We start from the raw sequence: 24,905 nt of genomic DNA, 5'->3' as shown, positions 1-24,905 counted from the left end.
TAAAAGTCTCCATTTTGACCACTGTCTTAAATCTATTACTATGGGACAACGTACCCTCTGGGCCAGGAGGCCCTTAAGACGCCCCTGCCGGTTGGTCTTAGAGCCACGACCGGACAGGGGTGGGCTCGGGGCCTCTTTTGCGCGACTGGCGTGGTTTTCAAAGCAAGGAGCTCTAATTTGCAAGGCGGCTCGGATAATCAAAAGGACAAACTCTGTAATAATCACTTTTAGACGGTTTTTATTTTACTCACTGCGGGCGTGTGTGTGTGTGTTGCGGGGGGCATGCTGGCGGCTTCTTGAAGATGGCGGCTTCTGCGGTTGGCCGGTGGGAGGCCACGTGCGGTGCGAAGTCAGCCGTTCTCGGCCTGTCGATTCTGCGATCTGGACGGCCTGGTGCTGGAGTTGTGGTGCACCAGGGGGGCGACATCTATATCTCACTACAGGCAGCTCGCCCGTAGCCAACACAAGCTGTCAACTTCGGCACCAGAACGAAAGGGAAATGTCAACTTCGGCTCCAGCACAAAAGAACAGCTGTTCGTTACGGAACCAAAACAAAGCAACTGCGCACTGTAAAAAAAAGTACAAAAACGGCAGGCATAAAATGGAAATAAAGTAATTATTGTTTTTATGTAAAATTTTACCGCAATGTACGTTTAAAAGTTAGTGTATGTTTGTGAGGTGAGTTTTATCAATTTATTTGCAAAATAAAGTTCTAAAGATGGGATGATTAAGCACACATCGGGCCGATGACCTCATTCGAAGTTGTACTTTTATCACATGAAACGTTTAACTTAACTACTGTGTAATTTGACTTTTACTACAGTAATTCTTATAACAAAAATTGAATTATTAAAAAAAGAAATATTTTTGTTTTCACTGTGCACAGTTTGCGCGCGTTATCAATCTCAATCACCCAAGATGGCGGTCTTTAGCATCCCCCTGTGGTGCACGGTGCACGATGCCACGTGCGCTTCGTCGTCGGCTGAACTTGGCCTTCTCGAGGCCGCTTGCTGGAACTCGTGGCGGTCTTTCGGCTACGGTGGGGCCGAAACTGGCGTTGTTGGGTGTCACCGGCGGCGTACGTGCTGTCGCCAATCGCCGGTCGTCGTGCTGCTACCTGGACCTCGTGGGTGATCGCTTTTGTCGCCGAGGTACATGCGGTTTCCCAACAGCTTGGGATGCGTCGGTCGTCCTGCCAGCGGCGGGACGAGGCTATCCGACGGCGGCGCTGTTCGCGCGGCTTCTAGAGTCCGGTCTGCCCTTCTGGGTAAGGTGCTTGACCGCGTGGGCTATTGGTCCAACGAACGTGCTATCGTGGACTCAAATTGGTGATTACGGGCCCTGAGGGACCAACCGTGCACGTAGAAAGGAGAGGTTAGCGAGCTGGCCAGGAATTTGGGGGTCACACTTGGGGTTATAGTTCTTTGTATATTCTACCTGATACAATGGCTTTCACCAGTGGAAGCAACTTTTCCACTTCTTACAACGCAGTACGTATAGATTTGCACTTGATCAGTTGATGACGGGATGACGATGTGGTTCGATCAGTGGTTGATGTGGAAAAGGCCTAATCAGTGAACCCAAGATCAATTGTTGGCTCGCTCTCGCCGCAAACCCTCTTTTATTCCCTTTTTCCTTCTCCCATGCATGCCCTTAATCCAATTGGCAATCTCCCTTTTTGGGTCACGATGTATACCCCCCCCACGTGTGTGCTGTTATAGTGTTTTTACAAATATGGTTCCCTTCGGTTCGCGAGTAAAGTGTGCTTTATTTGATCTTGATCCCTAAACTGTGCTCTGTTGTAATATGTTTGTGAATTAATCTTTATTTAACGAATAACAAATCTTTTTAACCAAAACAACACAAACATCTCTAATTCTAAAAAGCCCTACTAACAAGTTAAATCGTTAATTTATAGCAATAACCCTACTCCTATTTGCAACCGTAAGCGATGGTTAGCAAAATGGATTGCTGATGTCGTAACGGTAACAAATCCAATCCATGTGAAAATACAGCGGTTTCAAAAATCAAAATGTTGAAAAATTAAGGATTTTTGCAATATTTGTTGTTGATTTTTTGCTATTTGACTTGAAACAAGATTTTTCAGTCTCGAATATATGTTTAACAGGAAGCTTGACTAAAATATTGTTTATATCTGAAATACTTTTGCAGCGTACACGGAAAAAAAGAGTTCTCAAAATCGTGAATAAGCGTTCATAAAAATGGGAACCACGAACAAACAAACTGTTCAAATCTCATAGTACGTTTTTGAAAATCTGGGACACTGGAGCTCGAAGTTTAAGGGGTTACAACTAAGTAGTAAATTTCAAAATTTCATTCTACAAAAATATATTAAACACTTTCAAAAGATCATTTTCAATCACTGTGGAAAGTTTCACCGAGATATTCCATGATTAAAGTAAGTGCACAGCAAAAACTAACTTAATCCACCTATGTGGTTGTTGCCTTCCTCACTTTTTATCAACATTTGGTGATATGATGGGTTTGGACACAAATTCTATCTATCTTCGAAATTTTGTATATATATATATATATATACAAAATTTCGACGGTTTTGTTCGAACGCGAATCAATTCAACACGGAACGTCCGATCGAGGTGCTCTTTGTTGCGTTGGGTTCGTATGGTAAGTTCGTGAGTCCAAGGAAGGTTCTTACGCCAAAAAGTTACAACTTTGGCCACTCTGGAACCGATTCCGGAAAATTTGCAGATTGTATGGGAAAGGTTAAAATCAAGTTTTGATCACAGGAGGCTGAATAAGCAAAAAAGTCAAAAAACGTCAACAAAAGAAAAAAAGGCAGAACGAAGTTTGTCAGGTAAGGCTTGTTTCTCAATAAAGAAATACACAAATGTCACTTAAGCGGTCATAACTTGAGACTGAGCGTTGCCAGATCTTCAATGTACACTCAACCCCCGGTGGTTGGTCACTTTTTCGTTTGACACTTTTTTAGTTTGTACCCCGTTGGTTGGTCAAAGTCAAACCAAAAAGTGACGAAATGTCACTTTTTACACTGCGCTTACGCACACTATCAAAACAAACGTTTGAAAGTATATGTCAACTCCGTGTAAAAGGGGTGTCAAACTAAAAAGTGACCCCGTTCGTTTGACAACAGTTTGTGAAGAGTGAGTGTATTGAACTCATTGGAAAGGTCTGTTGATGACCTATCTAACGATGGGTTGGATAATGGATCCGGTCATAGTTTACATACATTTAAGTGAGATCCGGCTTCAAAAAAGTACATAAATATCACTTAAGTGGTCATAACTCGAGACAGGGTTGCCAGATCTTCAATGTTTTGGACTCATTGGAAAGGTGTTTTGATTACCTACCCAACGATGGGTTGGATGATGGATCCGGACATAGTTTACATACATTTAAGTGAGATCCGGCATCAAAAAAGTACATAAATATCACTTAAGTGGTCATAACTTGAGACAGGGTTGCCAGATCTTCAATGTATTGGACTCATTGGAAAGGTCTTTTGATAATCTATCCAACGATGGGTTGGATAATGGATCCGGTCATAGTTTACATACATTTAAGTGAGATCCGGCTTCAAAAAAGTACATAAATATCACTTAAGTGGTCATAACTTGAGACAGAGTTGCCAGATCTTCCATGTATTGGACTCATTGGAAAGGTCTTTTGATAACTTATCCAACGATGGGTTGGATAATGGATCCGGACATAGTTTACATACATTTAAGTGAGATCCGGCATCAAAAAAGTACATGAATATCACTTAAGTGGTCATAACTCGAGACAGGGTTGCCAGATCTTCAATGTTGTGGACACATTGGAAAGGTCTTTCGATTACCTATCCAACGATGGGTTGAATGATGGATCCGGACACAGTTTACATACATTTAAGTGAGATCCGGCTGCAAAAAAGTACATAAATATTACTTAAGTGGTCATAACTTGAGACAGGGTTGCCAGATCTTCAATGTATTGGACTCATTGAAAAGGTCTTTTGATAACCTACGCAACGATGGGCTGGATGATGGGTCCGGACATAGTTTACATACATTTAAGTGAGATCCGGCATCAAAAAAGTACATAAATATCACTTAAGTGGTCATAACTTGAGACAGGGTTGCCAGAACTTCAATGTTTTGGACTCGTTGGAAAGGTCTTTTGATAACCTAACCAACGATGGGTCGGGTGATGGGTCTGGACATAGTTTACATGCATTTATGTGAGATCCGATTCGCAATTCTGACACTTTTTTATACATAACTTTTGAACTGCTTATCAGATCTTCAAACAATTCAATAGTGCAGTACGGGGCACCAAACCGGATCGAATGCATCTTATTTGACTCAAATCGGATCAGCCAGTGCCGAGAAAACTTGGCAAGAATTTTGAGCACCAAGGGGAATACGCACACACATACACACACACACACAGACATTTGTTCAGTTTTCGATTCTGAGTCGATAGGTATGCATGAATATAGGTCTACGAGCTGTTTTTCAAAAGTTCTTTTTTCGAGCAGGATTATAGCCTTACCTCAGTGAGGAAGGCAAAAAACGTAGTAATCTTGCTGCGTGTAAAAGGCCTGGGTGTAAAATATATTTTGCATTATTTTGAAAAATTCTATGTAATTTTATACCATGCAACATGTAACCCATCAGTATCTGAAACCTGATTGACCGAAATGGCAAGCTCCTATATGCGTTTATCCTATCCATCCTTTATCGGTCTAATGGCCAAGCGGACTAAGACGCCAGTCCTTACTGATGGTGCTGGGTTTGAATCCCTTCGGTTGCAATTTTTTTAGTGTTTACAAAACAGCAATGCTATACGAAATCGGTATTTTTTGAATTTATATTTCTTTAATCTGTCTGAAAAGTTTCTGGAGCCTTCGGTATGCCAAAAAATAAGCCATTTTGCATCATTAAATATTTTGTCCATATAATTTTCCTTACAAATTTAGCAGCTGTCCATACAAAAATGATGCATGAAAACTAAAAAATCTGTATCATTTGTTGGAACTTTTTGATCGATTTGGTGTCTTCGGCACTAGTTTTATTTTTTGATATGTTTAAATGCCAACTTTTCAGAAATTTTCAGGTTCTGCAAAAAAAAAAAAACTTTGACAAAGTTATGAACTTTTTAATCAATACTGATTTTCCCCCAGGATGTCAGAAATAACTTTTTGCTGATGACACAAGCATCTCCGCCAAAAATAGAAGCTTTCGTGTGATCACAAGAAGATTACAAAAAGCTTGGATATTTCAATTCTTATTTGAAAGAATGGAAAATTACTCCAAATGCTGCAAAAACTCAACTTATTATTTTCCCACACAAACCAAGGGCTGATTTTCTTAAACCAAAAAGTCATCACATTATAAAGATGAATGAGGTAAATTTAAAGTGGGAGGATCAAGTGAAATATCTTGGACTTGCTTTTGACAAAAACCTTACTTACAAGGATCACATTGAAAGTATACAGGTTAAATGTAACAAATATATTAAATGTTTGTATCCACTTATAAACAGGAATTCTAGACTTTGTCTCAAGAATAAACTGTTAATTTATAAACAAATTTTCAGACCTGCCATGTTTTATGCTGTGCCGATCTGGACAAGCTGTTGCTTAACCAGGAAGAAAAAACTTCAGAGGATTCAGAACAAAATTCTGAAAATGATTCTAAAACTTCCTCCCTGGTTCAGCACCAGTAAACTTCATCAATTAGCCGAAGTTGACACTTTGGATGTTATGTCCAATAAGATAATTGATGCATTTCGACAAAAATCATTGCAGTCTTCAGCTGCATTGATCCGCTCTTTATGTGTGTGTGTGTGTGTGTGTGGTCCAATCCAATACCCGCTAACCGGTAGCGATATTATGGGAAAGTATATTTTGTATCAGACTTTGTACATGCCGAATGCTGATACAGCTTATCTCAGTCCCGGGTATTAGGTGGTGATAGCCCTCGCGCTGCTTCCAACGACCCGTTTCAGAATGACAGAGCTCCTTGCAGTCCAATAGGGGGATGGCATCGCTATTTTTAGACCACGTTTTCCACTTTTTCTCATCGAAACCGACTACTTTATCGACTTCATTTTGCTGGGCGAGATAGGACGCCGTCTATTTTTAGACGATGACTCAGCACTTTTCCACTCTTGCGCTTAAAAAAACCAGATGGCAGCACGATGTAACGCCACGTCCCTATTCCGAGGTCGCTGGGCATTGTTCGGCCCCGCCTAAACATAGAAGCAAGCATCTGAAGGAAACTCGATCTATATTTAGACTTCCAATCCCGCGTCAGGCAAATCAGGGATCAGCGCGTATTTAATATGAGAAGATAACATGTTTCAACACTACGGATCAATTCACTGCTAGAGTGTATACATTCTGATGGCCGACTGCTTAGCGTCCCAGACCACCAATCCAGAGGTGTGAGTTCGAATCCCACCTGATTCAATTTTTGTTTTTTGTTCATATTCAAAGTTCAAATTCTTGATTCCAAATTTCAAAGGTACCGGCCGGGATTTGATCCCTGAACCTTCTGCTTATGAGGCAGAATCCGTAACCATTAAGCCACGGAGCCGGTTCAGCTGCATTGATCCGCTCTTTATATAGTTTAAATGTTAGTTTTTAAGGTATTCCTTTTCCCTTTGGTACATGTAGGATCTCCTACATTTGAAATCACTGAATGGCGAAAGCTACAATATTTCATGATTAAATGAAAATTGCTAGTATTTAAAATTGAGGTGAAAAGTCATCGATTGTGATTGGACACTCAATAATATTTGAACTGAATGAATGTACATGGAAAAGAAAATATGTATAAATATTGGTAAAAATATAAAAATATTGGTCGCAATAATTTTTTCAACTTCATTTTTCGATGTCAAATCAAATTTGCAATCAAAAAGTACCGTAAAACGGGGTGACTTTGATAGCCGGGGTGACTTTGATAGGTTTGCGATTTTTCCGCAAAATGAAGAGTACAATTAAAATACGCAAGGAATGGTTCAGAAACATACTGACCGTGATAAAATAGTGTTCAAAGTACCTCATGAAGAACTTTTCATAAATTTTTGAAAAGTTTATAAAGTTAGTTAACTTTAGTTAAGAAAATGTGGATGAAAGTCATTATTTTAAACTTCTCAAAGTGTCATGATTTTCTCAATGAACATGATTTTTAATCGGAAAAAGGAATGCATTTTCGGATTCTTTGGACAATTTTCCACTAGGAGAAGGTTAAATAAGTTTGTAAATAATAAATAATATGTGTTTTTAAAACACAATTAAAAAAAATCTCCAAATTTATAGGCAAATTCAGTTGAACAAATTTCATGTAAAATGTGAAAACTTGTGATTCGTGCTTCGAATTCAGTTTAAAATGCAATATAAATCGATAATTTTATAAACAAAACTATTTTTAACAAATTTCAGGCAAAATTCCGACTTTTTAACAATTTCACCTAAAATTTATATGTATTTTGTTAAAAAGCTTATAAACTTAGTTAACTTAATATAAACATTGATTTTTTTCTTACAAACTATATCAGCTACTTTAGTGATGGTACATTAAACGTACAAATAAAGTTTGAACATCTTAAATATGATTTTAACAAAAAAAACCCCGGAAGTCACCCCGGAATTAAAACCAAGAATTTTTAACGTAACTATTTTTCTAAACACTATTGAAAAAACTTTTTTTCCAAAATAGTGCATGGACTTTGTGTGGCCTACCCCAGTACATGTTTTAAAAATAATAATCTTGAGAAAAACCTTACCTGTTGGAAAATATTCTAAAAACAAATTGAAATCCTATCAAAGTCACCCCGGTTTACGGTACTCAAGTGAAATTTAAATGAAGTGTACCGTTTTCAAGTAAATGTCAAAATTTTCCGATCTTTTCGAAAACAATATTTTTATTTTTTTTTAATTAAGGTTAACATTTCAAAAGGACAGAATATTGAATGTTTGGTCCTTTTGAAATGTTAGTCGGGATTCAAAAATGAAAGCTGTAAGAAACATGTTATGAATGGCTGACCATTCTGTGCATTATCCGGATTTTTGTTTACAGTAGTAGGGCATGTACGTGTGCCAAACGCGCTCTGACTTAAATTTCTTTGGCCAGTAGTCACACTTGCAAGCAAACTAGTTTCAGGGTGTTTCCAAAATAGACGATCAGATCTAAACTTCTTCCAGGAATTTAGTCGAATTTTGGGGATCTGTCAAGGTGAGGATTGAGAACTGCTCAAAATTTCTTTCTTAATTCAATTTGGTTCTAAATCGACAGGCGTCAAGTTAGCACAATGACGACGGATTGCTTATCATTCCTTATGATTCGTGTATTTTACCAAATCAACACACCGAAACCAAGATTAATCCGGCCTAACTCTAGCTTGCGATTCTTCTCAAACTTTCTCAGACCTTCAATCCCGTAACTTTTTCATTCCAGCCAGGAAAAAATCCAATTGGCTTTGTTCAGTTCCAGCGAGAAAATCCGTTAATTTTCTCACCAATAAATATATTTTTCCCGAGCATAAAACCAAACAACCCATCAGACCAACGAACTCAATTGTGGCGGCTGCGGCTAACGCACTTTTCTCCGCGAACGTGACCTCGGATCGCTGACAGCAATCATATTGAGTGTTTAAGCGTGTGTGGGCGAGTGCAAACTTTCCAAAGGGAAGGTCAAAAAAAGAGTGGGGAAGCCGGAAAAGCCGGAACGGGGAAGGTCACTTTATATATCAGTTTGCTTTTCCGGCGTGGAATTTCGTCGACGACGAACTTGGAACGCAAAGTTTGGCTGAGGTTTTTTTTTCTTTATTTGTTTTTGTTGTTGCTTCCTTTTGTTTGGTAAACAATTTTTGCTTCGGAATACAAGAGTGAAACAAAGTTAGGCAAGCGCTGAGAACAAGGAGTTGTGTGATGAAATCGCGGTGGAATGTTTGTGGGAGGAAGTGGGGGTGGCAAAAGAAAACATGAACTTAACTTTCGCGATAAATAACAAATGCTTTGGTCAACAAGATAAACAAAAGAGAATTTTGATTTGATACTTTTTGGACAAAATGAATTGTAACATTTTTGTGTAGTTTGAATCATATTTTTTTGGTTATGAGGTCATTTTTTTTTCTCTCAAGCGGGAAATTTCTGATCGGTTTGGAGTCTTTGGCAAATGTAGGTATTCATAACTATTCAGAAAAAAAATGTACTCAAAAAACAAAAAAATATTTGACAAAAAGTGAGTAAGCTAGAGAAAGTAATCCTTTCGGTACATTCTCAAAAACAGAGCAAGCCCAAAATTCGTTGCTTCTTCTTTAAAATGCTCGTTTCCAAGGTTCTAAGGAAGAAAATTTCCCAAAAAAAAAAAAAAAAACTCGAAGATTTTCTCCACAACTTTTCAACCACTGATTCCTCGTCAAAATCCAATACCCGAGGTGCTGAAGCGAAACTTATCGTTGCAGTCGCAAGCCAAATCGATCCTGCGTGATGTTTCTGACAAAACTTAATTAGCTTCGTTAAGGGTTGAAGGGGTAGGGGTGGCGGGATGCTGCGAACTTTCCGATACGGGTGTTGATTTTGCCCAAGGAAATGCCGGAAATAGTTTTCTTTTGGGGTTCGGTTGGCTCAGGCTCGGGCAGAGACAACAAGATGTAACGCTTCAACTGTCTGCGAACTTTTGGAAAGTGGAAAATGGGATTCCGGTTGAAACACGGAAAATTTCGTTTTTTTTTTTAAATAAAATCATATCATATTTGTTATTATCAAATGATCAATAGTCAAAGATCGTAAAATTAAAATCTTCAACTTTTACTTCATACCACTTTATTTTCCGTGAATTGCCCATGTCTTCCCTTTACCGAAAACGAGCGGTGAAAGTTTCCAAAATTAGTTTTGAAAGTTGGGTCCTTCGGTGAGCCCTCACTGACATGATGATGACGACCATCATCCCGGTGGACGAGCCAAGTCAGCAAATCTCAGTGCAGCTTAGTGCCCGGAAAGTGCCCCGTAGAAAGTAGAACGATGCATCAAACTGTTCAGTGTGGTGGTGCTAGTTGAAACTATGTTTGTGGTGATTTATTTGCTGAATTGATTCGATAGAAAAGTTTGGGAACCACAAAGTTGATAATTTAGGGTCAGATCATATTTGATATTTTTTCTGTCCTTTTTTTAAAATTGAAAAAAAAAATGCAGCAGCTATTTTGAAGACGCAATTTTTCTTATTTTTTTGTCAATTTCAAACAGCTTACCCAAATGGTGCACCCTAACTAGCCACAGCCACACATTGTGTGGGAAAATTTCAGCAATTTGTTGCCGGTTGAAGTTTGACTGATGGCGAACGGGATTTGCATGGATTTGTGTGGGAAAGCACATTGATTTACTCCAACCGTTGTTAATGGAGTTTCAGCACTTTTCAAATTGTTTCATTGTAATCAAATAACAATTGTACCTGACTGTAGTATTCAGGGTTGCCAGATAAATCTGGAAATGCCAAACTTTGCAAGTGTCCGACAGAACAAAGGTAAATCTTGCACTTTTTGAGATTTCGTCAGATTTTACAAGAATTTTAGTTTTAGCCAATTTTAAAAATGTTTGTGATAAAAATGAAAAATCAAATTACAATTTTTTTGATTAAGGTTGTTTTTAAATAATTATTATAAATTAAGTTTATATTTATAATTTCAAAACACATTGATGGATAAACGTTGACGAAATTATTTTTTTTCCTGACAAAAAAGGGAAATTCTGATCGATTTGGTGTCTTCGGAAAAAATGCTGATTAAAATAATGACTTTCCTGAGATAAATAGTTACACTACCACTTACTATATATGACAGTTTTTATTTTTTTATTATTGAAGATTTGTTATTATATGCATCAAGGTTTAAAAAAAACATCTTTTGAGCCAAAAGGCAAATTTTGCAATATCTGGTTTCAGAGGTATAATTTTATGAATATGATTAAATTATGAAAAATTTTGAATGCACGGTAAAAAAATTATGTTTTTTCGAAAGATGAATCAAATTTGCCATCGAAAAGTACCGAGATTTTGATAAATTGCACCCTTTAGAAGTTGTAGACACTTTTTGGTTATAATTTTCGGAAAAATTTTTCATTTTTTATTCTTTATGAAGAAAAACCACCCTTCAAAAATTGTTTTAGAAATGCTGAAAAAAATTCCTACATCTTATAGAGTTTTTGAAAATCGGACAATTTTTTTCAAAGATAATACTTCCCTTAATGTCTATATACCAAAATTTTAGTTTTTATTTTATTTTGAGATCAATCAAAAATATATTGTTTTGCGAAATTCCATTGTATTGCAAAAAGCTTTTTTTCGAAAAAAAAATTTGCGTCAAAACTTTGATATTTTGTAAATTAATGGTTGCCAAACATCTGGCCAGGTGAAAAAGGCATTTTTTAAACACTTTTTAATTCAAATGTTAAAACCATGGCTAGAAATTTCAATTGTTATATTTTTTATTTGTTTCCCCCTCTGCGGCTTTGGGGGACATCGAGGGACAGAACCTTCAAAAAAATATTCACAACGGCCTTAACAAAAAAAAAATCATTCCCTTATCATTGAAAGCCGTTGCTTTTATTAAACCTCTCCTTACAATATTTTCAGCCCTTAAAAATCTACTGAAAATTCGAAGAGCGTGTATTTTTTTCATCAAAAATACTTCATAATTTCAATGGTCATTTAAGTGCAATCAGCTGAAACCAAGTTAAAATGCATTTCTCTACGTTTAGAATAATTTTAAGCAGGTTTGGGTTTACTCAACTATTATTTGAATTTTGGTGAATTTTCGACGTTTAAATTTGTGATGCGTCCAATTTTCTCGGGAAACGGCATTTTTGGAATTCCGGGAATCCCAAGAAATTTTTGAAACAGTCATAAAATCTATGTTTTCATTAAAAAATCTAAACTTTTTTATGCTTAAAATCATAGAATTGGAAAAATAATGTTAATTGGTGATAATCTACTCTTCAATCTGGACAATGAAGACGATTTTGTTTTAGCTTCAAAGAAATTGAAAAGATATTTTTGTGTGTTTTTTGTTGTGCTTTGGATTTTATGATTTATTTTTTTCATCCAATGGGATTCAAATCAAATAAGACTTAAATAAATATTTTTTTATACATATTTTTGTATTACATGACTAGAAAAGCTCAAAACAATTCTTTGAAAATGTCTAAAAAACAATTAAAATGACAACAAATAAAATGATACCAGCCAATTTAAATTTTTAGATAAACTTTGTATCTCATGTTGCATTTAAAACATATTTCACAAGTTATCTATTAGTTACTTCCGCCAACTTGGGAAAATCGGGTACAGAAGATTTCAGATCTTTAAATCAGCTGTCTGAAATATTTGTCGCGATTTGCCCCAGATTTCGGTGGAAAAATAAAGTAATATGACTTTTTTTTATTCTAAATCATAACTATACGTAAATATAATACCCAGTCTTTTAAAAATATATATAATTAAGAGAATAGAACATACTTGAAGCCCCAACCCTTTTCGGAACTGCAAACAAAATTTTTAACCATTTTCCCTAATAAGCCAATTTCAATTGCCTTAAAATTCTAATGGATTTTTAAATATTCAACTTGTCATCATTTCCACAGCCAAATCTGAATTTCCAAAATAAAATTGGATTTTTTTCATTCGCTGGAATTCCCGGGATTTATTAAAAAAAATCAGGTAATCGGGAATTCCCGGATTTAAAAAAAAGCCCAGGAATGTTGTCCCGGAAATTCCCTGGATGGATGCACTAAGTACAGCAAAAAATCGCTATTTTTTCCGTCAAATGGATTATCCTGGGATTATCCATAAACCAGACACGTTTCGAAACATTGGGTTAAAAATTATGCTTTTTGGCAACACTGCCAAGTCGACCGGAAATTTTTGAAAGCGATACTAATTTTAGGAAATGGGGTGCAATTTAACTAAATAATGAGCAATTCTCTACGAAATCGGTCTTTTTTCTTCAATTTTAATTTTTGTATTTTTTAATCCGACTGAAACTTTTTTGGTGACTTCGGTATGCCCAAAGAAGCCATTTTGCATCATTAGTTTGTCCATATAATTTTCCATACAAATTTGGCAGCTGTCCATACAAAATTGATGTATGAAAATTCAAAATTCTGTATCTTTTGAAGGAATTTTTTGATCGATTTGGTGTCTTCGGCAAAGTTGTAGGTATCTGGACACGGAAAATTTGGTGATTTTTTATTTAACTTTTATCACTAAAACTTGATTTACAAAAAACACTATTTTAATTTTTTGATATGTTTTAGAGGACATAAAATGCCAACTTTTCAGAAATTTCCAGGTTGTGCAAAAATCATTGACCGAGTTATGAATTTTTTAATCAATACTGATTTTTTCAAAAAATCTAAATTTTGGTCGTAAAATTTTTCAACTTCATTTTTCGATGTAAAATCAAATTTGCAATCAAAAAGTACTTTAGTGAAATTTTGATAAAGTGCACCGTTTTCAAGTTATAGCCATATTTAAGTGACTTTTTTGAAAATAGTCGCAGTTTTTCATTTTTTAAAATTAGTGCACATGTTTGCACAGTTTTGAAAAAAATATTTTTGAAAAGCTGAGAAAATACTCTATATTTTGCTTATTCGGACTTTGTTGATACGACCTTTAGTTGCTGAGATATTGCAATGCAAAGGTTTAAAAACAGGAAAATTGATGTTTTCTAAGTTTCACCCAAACAACCCACCATTTTCTATCGTCAATATCTTAGCAAGTAATGGTCCGATTTTCAATGTTAATATATGAAACAATTGTGAAATTTTCCGATCTTTTCGAAAAAAATATTTTCAAAATTTTCAAATCAAGACTAACATTTTAAAAGGGCGTAATATTGAATGTTTGGCCTTTTTGAAATGTTAGTCTTGATTTGAAAATTTTGAAAATATTTTTTTTGAAAAGATCGGAAAATTTCACAATTGTTTTATATATTAACATTGAAAATCGGACCATTAGTTGCTAAGATATTGACGATAGAAAATGGTGGGTTGTTTGGGTGAAACTTAGAAAACATCAATTTTCCTGTTTTTAAACCTTGCATTGCAATATCTCAGCAACTAAAGGTCGTATCAACAAAGTCCGAGTAAGCAAAATATAGAGAATTTTCTCAGCTTTTCAAAATATTTTTTCAAAACTGTGCAAACATGTGCACTAATTTTAAAAATGAAAACTGCGACTATTTTCAAAAAGTCACTTAAATATGGCTATAACTTGAAAACGGTGCACTTTATCAAAATTTCACTAAAGTACTTTTTGATTGCAAATTTGATTTTACATCGAAAATGAAGTTGAAAAATTTTACGACCAAAATTTAGATTTTTGAAAAATCAGTATTGATTAAAAATTCATAACTCGGTCAATGATTTTTGCACAACCTGAAATTTCTGAAAAGTTGGCATTTTATGTCCTCTAAAACATATCAAAAATAAAAAAATTAAAAATAGTGTTTTTTGTAAATCAAGTTTTAGTGATAAAAGTTAAATAAAAAATCACCAAATTTTTTTTACCGTGTATTATTTTTTTCCAGTGTAGTCCGTATCCATACCTACAACTTTGCCGAAGACACCAAATCGATCAAAAAATTCCTTCAAAAGATACAGATTTTTGAATTTTCATACATCATTTTTGTATGGACAGCTGTCAAATTTGTATGGAATATTATATGGACAAACAAATGATGCAAAATGGCTTCTTTGGGCATACCGAAGGCACCAAAAAAGTTTCAGTCGGATTAAAAAATACAAAAAATCCTAGAGAACTGCTCTAATGTCTTCTTACATTTCATCATAACGATTTTCAGTAAAATTTACCAAAGTTTAATAACAATCATATTTGTATTTCATAGTTCTTTTGGCAATGTTGGCAGAAAATGTGAGTTCCACTGATTATTTCAATACACTGCTTTTTAAAATTATGTATTGTTCGGTCAAGGGGCCGACTCAGAATTCCCTACGTTGTGTTATTGTCGTTGTTGTTGTCCAGGCGCGTTGAATATTTCGTAGGGGGAGAGGGGGTAATATGCACCCCTGGGGCAAAATGCACCTCCTGCTTTTCTCGGTATTGGGAAGAATTTTCTGGAATAAACATAGAAATTGAAAGCTTAACATTGCAAAACTATGCTGGAAAAATTTGAGCATCGTAGTATAAAAACAGCTTAAATTATTTGCCTAACTTTAAAAAGTTTTCTTTTCATCTAATTTTCATTGAACTTTCAATATGATTTTTGGACAATTTTAAAAGCATTTATTGATACTGTAGGTCGATGCCTCTGTGCTCTGATGTTCTAACTGACTTTTGGGCCAAAATGAGTTAATGATGACATCTTCTAGCTAATTAAATTCCCTACAAAACGCTTCCAAGAGATCTGAAAAATTCGTTTCCTACGCGGAGATATCGCCCTGCAACCATTTGTACTAACTGACATTTTCGAACGCATCATGGATGTGCTCTCTTATTTTTCATCATGGCTTGACCTTTTGAAAACACGCAAATCCATAAAAATACGATTATACTATAATATTATGGTAAATTGCCAGGTGTCCTTACTAATTTGAGCAATTTTATGGAGCACTATTTTGGAAGGCAATTAGCACAAGTATGCACATTTGGATACGTGAAGAAGTTGTAAGTTAGACGAAGTGTGTCAAATAATTATTTAGTGGCAGAGTTTTTTTTTAATTGGATGACCCCTGAGTTAAGCTAAGTGTGACATTGGTAGGTGAATGTTATTGTTACGTAGTTTTTGGATTGGACGACCCCTGCAGTTGTTCTAAGTGTGCACAACGACTTAAAAATGTGTTAAATTGGATATTTGGGTTGGGCTAAGTGTGATATTGGTGAATGGATGATGTTGTTACGTAGTTTTTTTATTGGATGACCCCTGCAGTTGTGCTAAGTGTTTTAAAAAATTCAAAAAAAAAAATTTAAATTGGATATTTCGGATAGGCTAAGTGTATGATCAGTTAGTGGGTGATGTTGTTACGTAGATTTTTTTTTGGATTGGATGACCCCTGCAATGTGCTAAGTGTGCACAACGACTTAAAAATGTTTTAAATTGGATATTTGGGTTAGGAGAAGTGTGAGATTAATTAGTGGTTGTTATTGTTACGTAGTTTTTTTTAATGAACGACCCCTGAAGTTGTGCTAAGTGGGTTAGGCTGAGTGTGAGACTGGTTAGTGGATGATGTTGTTACGTAGTTTTTTGGATTGGACGACCTCTGCAGTTTGTGCTAAGTGTGCACAACGACTTAAAAAATGCTTTAATTGCGATGTTTTACGGTGTAACGAATGTCACGGTGTCAAGAATGCTACAATGCAACGAATGTTGCGGTATTACAATGTTACGGTGTAACCATACTACGGTGTAACTATACTGCGGTGTAACGAATGTTATGGTGTATCGAATGTTACGGTGTAACGAATGTTACGGTGTAACGAATTTTACGATGTAACGAATAAAACGGTGTAAAGAATGTTATGGTGTAATCATACTACGGTGTAACAAATGTTACGGTGAAATGAATGTGACGGTGTAACGAATGATGCGGTGTAACGAATCTTATGGTGTAATCATACTACGGTGTAACTAATGAGGCGGTGTAAAGAATGTTACGGTGTAACAAATGTTACGGTGTATCGAATGTTACGGTGTAACGAATATTACGGTGTTTCAAATGTTACGGTGTAAGGAATGTTACGGTGTAACGAAAGTTACGGTGTAATGAATTTTACGGTGAAACGTATGTTGCGGTGTAACGAATTTTGCGGTGTAACGAGTGATGCGGTGTAACGAATGTTATGGTGTAATCATACTACGGTGTAACGAATGATGCGGTGTGAAGAATGTTACTGTGTAACGTATGTTACGGTGTATCGAATGTTACGGTGTAACGAATGTTACGGTGTATCGAATGTTACGGTGTAAGGAATGTTACGGTGTAACGAAAGTTACGGTGTAACGAAAGTTACGGTGTAACGAATGTTACGGTGTAACGAATGTTACGGTGTATCGAATGTTACGGTGTAACGAATGTTACGGTGTATCGAATGTTACGGTGTAAGGAATGTTACGGTGTAACGAAAGTTACGGTGTAACGAAAGTTACGGTGTAACGAATGTTACGGTGAAATGAATGTTACGGTATAACGAATGTTACGGTGTAACGAATGTTACGGTGTAAATAATGTTACGGTGTAACGAATGTTACGGTGTTACGAATGATGCGGTGTAAAGAATCGAATGTTACGGTGTTAGGAATTTTACAGTGTAACGAAAGTTACGGTGTAATGAATTTTACTGTGAAACTTATGTTGCGGTGTAACGAATGTCACGGTGTTAGGAATTTTACGGTGTATCGAATGTTACGGTGTAAGGAATTTTACGGTGTAACGAAAGTTACGGTGTAATGAATTTTACGGTGAAACGTATGTTGCGGTGTAACGAATGTTACGGTGTAATGAATGTTACGATGTAACGGATGATGCGGTGTAACGAATGTTACGGCGTAACGAATGTTACGGTGAAATGAGTGTTACGGTGTAACGAATGTTACGGTTTAACGAATGTTACAGTGTAACGAATGTTACGGTGTAACGAATGTTACGGTGTAACGAATGTTACGGTGTAACGAATGATGCGGTGTAAAGAATGTTACGTAACAACAACATCCACTAACCAATTGCACACTTAACCTAACCCAACTATCCAACTCAAACACCCTTCAAGAAGTTGTGCACATTTAGCACAACTGCAGGGATCGTCCAAACCAAAAAAACCCGTAACAACATCATTCACGTAGTTGTGCACACTTAGCACAACTGTAGGGGTCGTCCATGTTCAAAGACTAAGTATTGATTTTTTTTGGAGCACTTTTGTTCTATTCGATACAAACTAAGAATTCATTGCAAGAGACACACTTGTTCTAACTGCAATCTACCATAACAGTTCTATGGTTTGTGTCCTGGATATCTTGCATTTCTGAAAAGGTCGTATGACATGATGGAAATAAAATAAACTGGCTCAAAGTTTTTACGAAATCATTTTCTTCTGTTTGTAAGCGTAGAACTATTCGGTTTTCGTCATAGTTGTTCTTATTGAAGCTATTTCATGGATTATCATACTTATATTTATGAAACCTCACACTTCACTGAGTTTTTCTTCATTAAATTCAAGTTTTAACGATAGTTGCTCTCAAAAACTACAATTTTCACCATAAATTTAATGATAAACAAGTCTATTAAAAGTATTGTTGAGAAAAATGTTCCTTAACTAACAACAATTCAAAGTTAATACGCAAAAACATTGAAACAACAAATAACTACTATTTTTACAATAAAATGACTCTGCGCACTTTTGTACCAAGTGCCACGTTGGAAGTATACACGACTCTGCCATCGAAGAAGCATTTCAGCTCAACTGCAAAATTTGCCCTGTGCACGTTTGTGCTAACTCATACAAATCACTGTTCAAGACACACTTGTGCTAATTGCAAGCATAATTTTTTTTCGTAAATTCTCTGCCAAATTTTTTTTTGCGTTTCAAAAGTTTTCATATTTTACCATATCTTTAAGTTATGTCAGGAGTATACTTTAAAATTATTAGGACAATTGTTTGTCGACTAGTTTCCCAGAAACAGTTATTCAATGTTAAAAAATCGATTTTCTCGTAACCACCAAAATGTCAGTTAGTACAAGAGAGCACACAAGCATCGAGGTGTTGATTTATATAGTTTTTGCCACAATCTTCAATATTCATTAGATAGATGAGTCCAAAAGCATTAAAAAAGGTTTTTTTAATTAATTTTTCTGCAAAAAGCGTGATCGGGGCAAAATGCACCGCTGTGATGCTCCTTTGTAAAAACAGCGGTGTCATCTAGTGGTGACTAGTGAAAACTGCTTCAAACCGTTGCATTTTACCTCGTTGTTGTGGTGCATTTTGCCCCGTTGTTGTGATGGATATTGCCCCGCATGGTTTTTTGAAATGAATCAAACATGTTTTTAGAAATTTGATACTTTCGATCAATTTTGAGTGTTTTAAAGACTTTTCCACATGTATGACGAAGAATATGAGTTGTTTTGGAACATCGAACAAAATTCTTCCATATAAATGCTGTTATAGTAGAAAAATCACAGTTTTCCCTTTAGGGGTGCATATTACTCCCTCACCCCCTAATTGAATAAACCAATCGATTTGCTGAGACTGCTGAGCCAACCGTCTCGGACGGTGGTCAACGCGCGAAGAAGCAGAGTACTTTTAATAGGCAGTTACAATAGAACTTAAACTACATTTGTTTGTGAATGGGCTTGGGCGGAAAGGTTCCGCCCAAGCCATTCACTCGCGAATTCTTTAAAACTAGACAATACTTTATTCGCGTCTTCACTCTTCGAACTCGTGGACTGTAATGCTGCTCGCTCAGCGCGCGCTTTCTCTCTCTCGTTCTTTCGTCGTTTTTTCTCTCCACAACTCTCCGCTAACGGCGCGCGTTTCTCGAGGGGTTCGTTGAAGCGTTTGACTGGGCGATCGTAGTAGGCTTGGGGTTGGACACTGCGCAAACTTTTCACTTTTCTGTAAAACGTCAACTTCTTCGGTTCAGGACCGAACAACATTGTCTTGCGGGATGTACATATGGGGCGTACATAAATGACGTCTTGCACAAACATGTATCTTTTACTTCACTTTAGTGAAATTATTTTGGATAGATGTTTTGGACGCTTAAACGGACCCAAAAATGTGTTGCTGATTGGATTCCTATCATTTTAAATTGTTTCCATTTCCTCATGGGTCAGTTCTAATTGCAAAAGTATTTTAATTTTTTTTAAATATATTTGCTGGAATGATCTGAAAATTTAACTCATGATGCAATTATTTATGTTTACAGTTCGTAGCATTTGTTTTTTTTTTTGACACTTCCTATCTTTTTTGTCCGCAGAATGTGAAACAAGGTAGCACACGAGCAACGTAGTTGTCGACTCATTCTACTTCCAACGCTATTTCAACCGATCTTTTTGCTCTAATTCAGCATGCGATAATCTTTGTAGGTGCAGGAAAAGCCTCGGAATCCTTTTTTTGCATGCGAGGTAGGCTTCATGATGAAAACCGAGGCACGAATTTTTCACCGATCCAAGTCATACCTGGTGGGTACAAAAATCACGAAACCCAGAATAAAAGAGGAAAAGTGATATAAATTTAATTTGAATTCCTGCCTGCCTGCGTACAAATTTCCGCCAATTTTCACAACTCGCATTTTTCATGTTTTTTCCCCTTCTTCTTTTGCGAACGCTGTGTGGTGATGTGCACCAGGTAAGAATTAAATATGCAGACATTTTTTCATGTTCGAAATTTAACGGTAAACCGACATGCTTTTTTTTGCGTGAAAACATTCCACCACGCGCGCATTCCGATTGGATTGTGGCAGAATGTGCGACGAGTGACACAGTTGTGAGGAAAAAATACTTTTAAATCTTGTTTCAAATCACGTTTTTTTTTATAAGGAAGAGTAAAATAAATCACAAATCAAGTAGAAAAGAACACAACATTTAAATGAGAGAAGAAAAATGTCCCCCTCTGAACAAGTGCTGCCGAGCTAGTTTTCTCTGTCACCAGCAGCTGGGAGGCCTAAATGACTCTATTATAGAGTCGTCGCACCAAATGGCACCAATTTCGTTATTCTCATTTAAATGTTCCCGCCGTTTTTTTTCTCCGCGTGACGAAGAAATAAAAAGCTATCACGTACTTGGCTGGCAAGATTTTTGATGAAGCCAGAAAGAAGAAAAAAAAATCGTGCAGGCGGGAAATATTGTACGTGATTTGCGGCAATTAATAATTCGGAAATTACTACCCGCGAAGGAAATGAGGCTCGTTCCATGGCGAAAGGGTTTTCTTTCTTTCTCGGGCAGCTTGGCATAAAGTCACGCCTTGTGGCGCCATCATCCGGCAAAGCCGGAAACTCCCCTTTAATTTGGAATGTGGTGGTTTAAGGGGGAAACTACGTGTGGAATTCCACAACTGCGTAGGAGAAAGGGCCAAACTATTGCGGATACAGGGAAATTACTACGCACATTAACTATGGAACGTGAAGTAATGGTGTTGATGGAGATATTATAATGCAGCAGGTAGTTGATGTGTTCAACGGAAACAAAATTGATCATTAGAAAATATATTTGCAGTCAAAAGCTCCATAGTAATGACCTATTAGGCGTTTACCAAGAAAAATAGTGACTTAAACTTAAACGGAGCATCTTTAAATTAATGCCGTATGAAGAGCTAAAAGACACAAAGGAAGAAGACAAAACATAAAATAGGATAATTATCTACTAACTCACACAAAATCGGGAAAAAATGACATGACCCCTCTTCGATTTGCATGAAACTTTGTTCTAAGGGGTAACTTTTATCCCTGATTACGAATCCGTTATCCGTTTTTTGATGTTTCGTGATATCTCGTAATCAACTTGTTGTTTTAAAGTAAACTTGATGTACTTTTCGAATTGACAATTTTTGCATTTAGAACAAAATTTTTCATTTTAAAATTTCGTGGTTTTTGTAACAATGTTCTACAAAGTTGTAGAGCAGATTTTTTTTAGCATTATGACCACTGCGATTTGGTGTGACTCTTATTTATTTTTTTGCATTAAATCAGGTTTACCCAACACCATGGAACGATGAGAGGCAGCTTCAACTTTTTTTTTTTTTGTAAAATCGCGTTAACTCGTGATGGTTACAAGCAAACCCCTTATGTTTATATATCCATTAATTTTAATTGTCTGCTCTACAACTTTGTACAACATTAATGCACTCAAAAAAATACCCTGCCAATTTATACAAAACACGAAATTTAAAAATGAAATTTTTTGTTCAAAATGAAAAAGACTCTTCTGGGTTAATGAAGATTCGAAAAGTTATTTAAATTTTCCTTAAAATGACAATTCCAACAATTTTACAGTTGAGTAACGGAAAATGGCAGAGTTTTTAATTTGTTTAAGTTTTTTTTTAATGATACATAGGGGAAATATGCCCATTTTAATCACTCTAAGCCGTTCGACCAATTCTCATCACTTTTGCCGATTTCCGCTATTAAATCAACATTTTCAGATGTATTAACAATGGAGAGTTGCTTGCTCACTTTTGTTTAAGCTATTTATTACTTTGGAACAGTTAAAAACACTTTATGAAAGCTGTAATCCATGATCAAAGTGCTGATAGGCCGATAATAGAAATAGGCTGAGAAAGGGTATAGTTCCCCTACGTTATTTTCGGAATTCTGAGTACGCCACCAAATCGGGCGTACAATTTTACATAAAAGTCCTTTTGACACCAAATTTCTATCTCATCACCGTTTAAGGCTGCAAATAATTGAAAAACACCACTTTTTCGCATGTTCAAAAACGACAGGAGTCGTACCACCCCTCCGTCACGAGATATAAAAAAAAACGGACCTCGGACTCGTGATCAGGGACAAAAATTGCCCAAAGTTTCTCGAAAATCGAAAAGGGGTCGGGACAACTTTTCCCAATTTCGTGTGAGTTGATAGAGAATTACTAGGGTTAGTGAATTTTCACGATTTCGCGGACAGCGTGAAATTTTTTGAAATTTTCAGATTTTCGTGAAATCTCTTGAAATTATAATAACCGCAATTTTTTGCTTATAAACAACAACAAAGTAAATATTTCATCCACGATGAATTTTAATGTAAATTTTATTAGTTTTCAATTGAAAAGCCACTTGAAGAATTGTTAGCAAAATATACAGAAACATAAAATTGTTACAACTTTAACTAAGCAGTGAATACTACGAATAGTTCAATGATATCAACAAAAATCAGTCAATGTAAAAATATATTCACGTAATCATCAAGTTATCACAAGAATAATATGATCAATCATTTGATTGCAGTTTTTCTGTTACCAAGAAGTTTTTGTTTTTAATGTTGGCTTTTTAAAATCAAAACATGTTAAAATTGTCTTAACTAATATTTTGTGATTATTTCTTAAAAGATCGCACTGATTTTTTCAAATGACTTAATTTATTTAAAAGATCCAATGATTTTTTTATCTTTCAAGAACATTTCAGATTTTTGCTGAGTCCTGTTGAATTTTTAAGTTATTTATTTATTTGGTTTCTTTGCAAGAAAAAATCCACTTTTTTGTTTGTGCTGTTCTGATTTTGAATTACAATTTTAAATTTCGTTACGGTTTACATTTTTTTGGTTATTTGATTTTAATTTTAGTTTAGAGAATCAATCCTCCAAAAATATGTTTTACTGATAAATTTTTTTTTACAAAAAATTATTTTACTGATTTTGGCTGGACAAGATTGGTAAAGCTTGCTTTGATATGAAATTCAATAAAATGTAATAGATAAATAGAAGCAAATTAGCGAAAATTATTTAGCAATTCCCCAATAGGGCTAATTTTTTTTCTAGGGGTTCCTTGGCCGAAATAATTAGACCCGTATTTTTTTGTTTGGCTATTAGGGTGACCTACGCCGTGTTACGGTGGTCCGAAAAATGGCAATTTTCGTCGATTTTCACAAAAACCACTTTTTTTTAAATCATATCTCCGCGCCATTTCATCCGATTTTAGCTGTGTTATACGTAAAAGAAAGGTGATTAGTTTGGCTATTTGAGAAAAATAATAAAAAGTTTCAAAAATCAGCTTAACATTTGAAAAAGTCGTATGAAAATTTAAAATGCTGTTTTGAAGGTCTCGGAACCAAATAGCCTATGTCTGAAAGTATTTTCACCTGATTCCTCGGAAAAATTTAGCATAATATATCAGAAAATGGTGAAGTTATGTTTTCAATACTTTGAGATACGATTTTTTGAAAATAAAAACTGTGTTTTTCAACGCACCACACGCAAAAATGGGAAAATGACGAAAACGGGAAAAAATCGTCTTTTCACTAAAACAGCGATAACTTGAAAACTTCAGCAGTGACCTATACATGTTAGGGTACCAAAATTTTCGTTATTTAAATACGCAACTTTTGGTACCCTAACATGTCGCTGAAATTTTCAAGTTATAGCTGTTTTAGAGAAAAAAGACGATTTTTCCCGTTTTCGTCATATTCCATTTTTGCGCGTGGGGCGTCGAAAACCCCAGTCAGTTTTTATTTTCAAAAAAATGTATTTCAGGGTATTGAAAACATAACTTCGCCATTTTTTGATATAAAATGTAAAATTTTACGAGGAATCAGGTGAAAATATTTTCATCATTTAAAGTTTTCATACGGCTTTTTCAAATGTTAAGCTGATTTTTGAAACTTTTTAATATTTTTCTCAAATAGCCAAACTAATCACCTTTCTTTTGCGTCTATAACAGCTAAAATCGGATGGAAATTGCGAAAATCGACGAAAATTGCCATTTTTCGGACCACCCTAACACGGCGTAGGTCACCCTAATGGCCAAACAAAGCTCAGAGCTCATCCAAGAAGCAATGGATTTTTTTAATAAAGAAAAGTTTTCTTTTGTGTCACATTCAAATTTAGTGAAGGATTTTTATGATCTTATAGAAAAATAATATATAATTAAGCGCAAAAAGTATTTTCTGTAGTTTTAACATAAAATGTTCAGGGTTTTATTAACATTTTTAACGATCCACGAAATTTCCGTGAAATTTGGTGTTTCGAAATCCCCGTGAAATTTTCAATTTTTGAGCGTTGAGAATTACCCATAAGGACATCAAATGTCATTTTTAAGAAATTTCTAGAATGTGCAAAAAATCTTTTACCAATTTATCAATTTTTGAATCAATATTGATTTAAAGAAATCGAAATATAGGTGCCAAAAAAATTTCTTCTTAATTTTTCGATGTAAAATCGAATTTTCAATAAAAAAATAAATCTAGTGAAATTTTAATTGA

At 35.5% G+C, this 24,905-nt stretch overlaps 1 protein-coding gene across 1 annotated transcript; it reads right to left on the bottom strand.

Annotated features, from left to right (window-relative positions):
- Positions 1–247: 247 nt before the first annotated feature.
- LOC119766406 lies at positions 248–18,979 on the bottom strand. Its single transcript, XM_038250933.1, has 3 exons — positions 18,962–18,979; positions 951–1,243; positions 248–413 (listed from the first exon to the last, which is right to left on the bottom strand). Exons 1-3 carry the CDS (start codon positions 18,977–18,979, stop codon positions 248–250), a joined length of 477 nt encoding a protein of 158 aa, XP_038106861.1.
- Between the last annotated feature and the right edge of the window lie 5,926 nt (positions 18,980–24,905).

The sequence above is a fragment of the Culex quinquefasciatus genome, chromosome 2 (genome assembly GCF_015732765.1).
Source record: "Culex quinquefasciatus strain JHB chromosome 2, VPISU_Cqui_1.0_pri_paternal, whole genome shotgun sequence".
NCBI classification, from domain to species: domain Eukaryota; kingdom Metazoa; phylum Arthropoda; class Insecta; order Diptera; family Culicidae; genus Culex; species Culex quinquefasciatus.
Note: the sequence above shows the minus strand (reverse complement) of the source record. Positions and strands in the feature narration are given on the sequence as shown.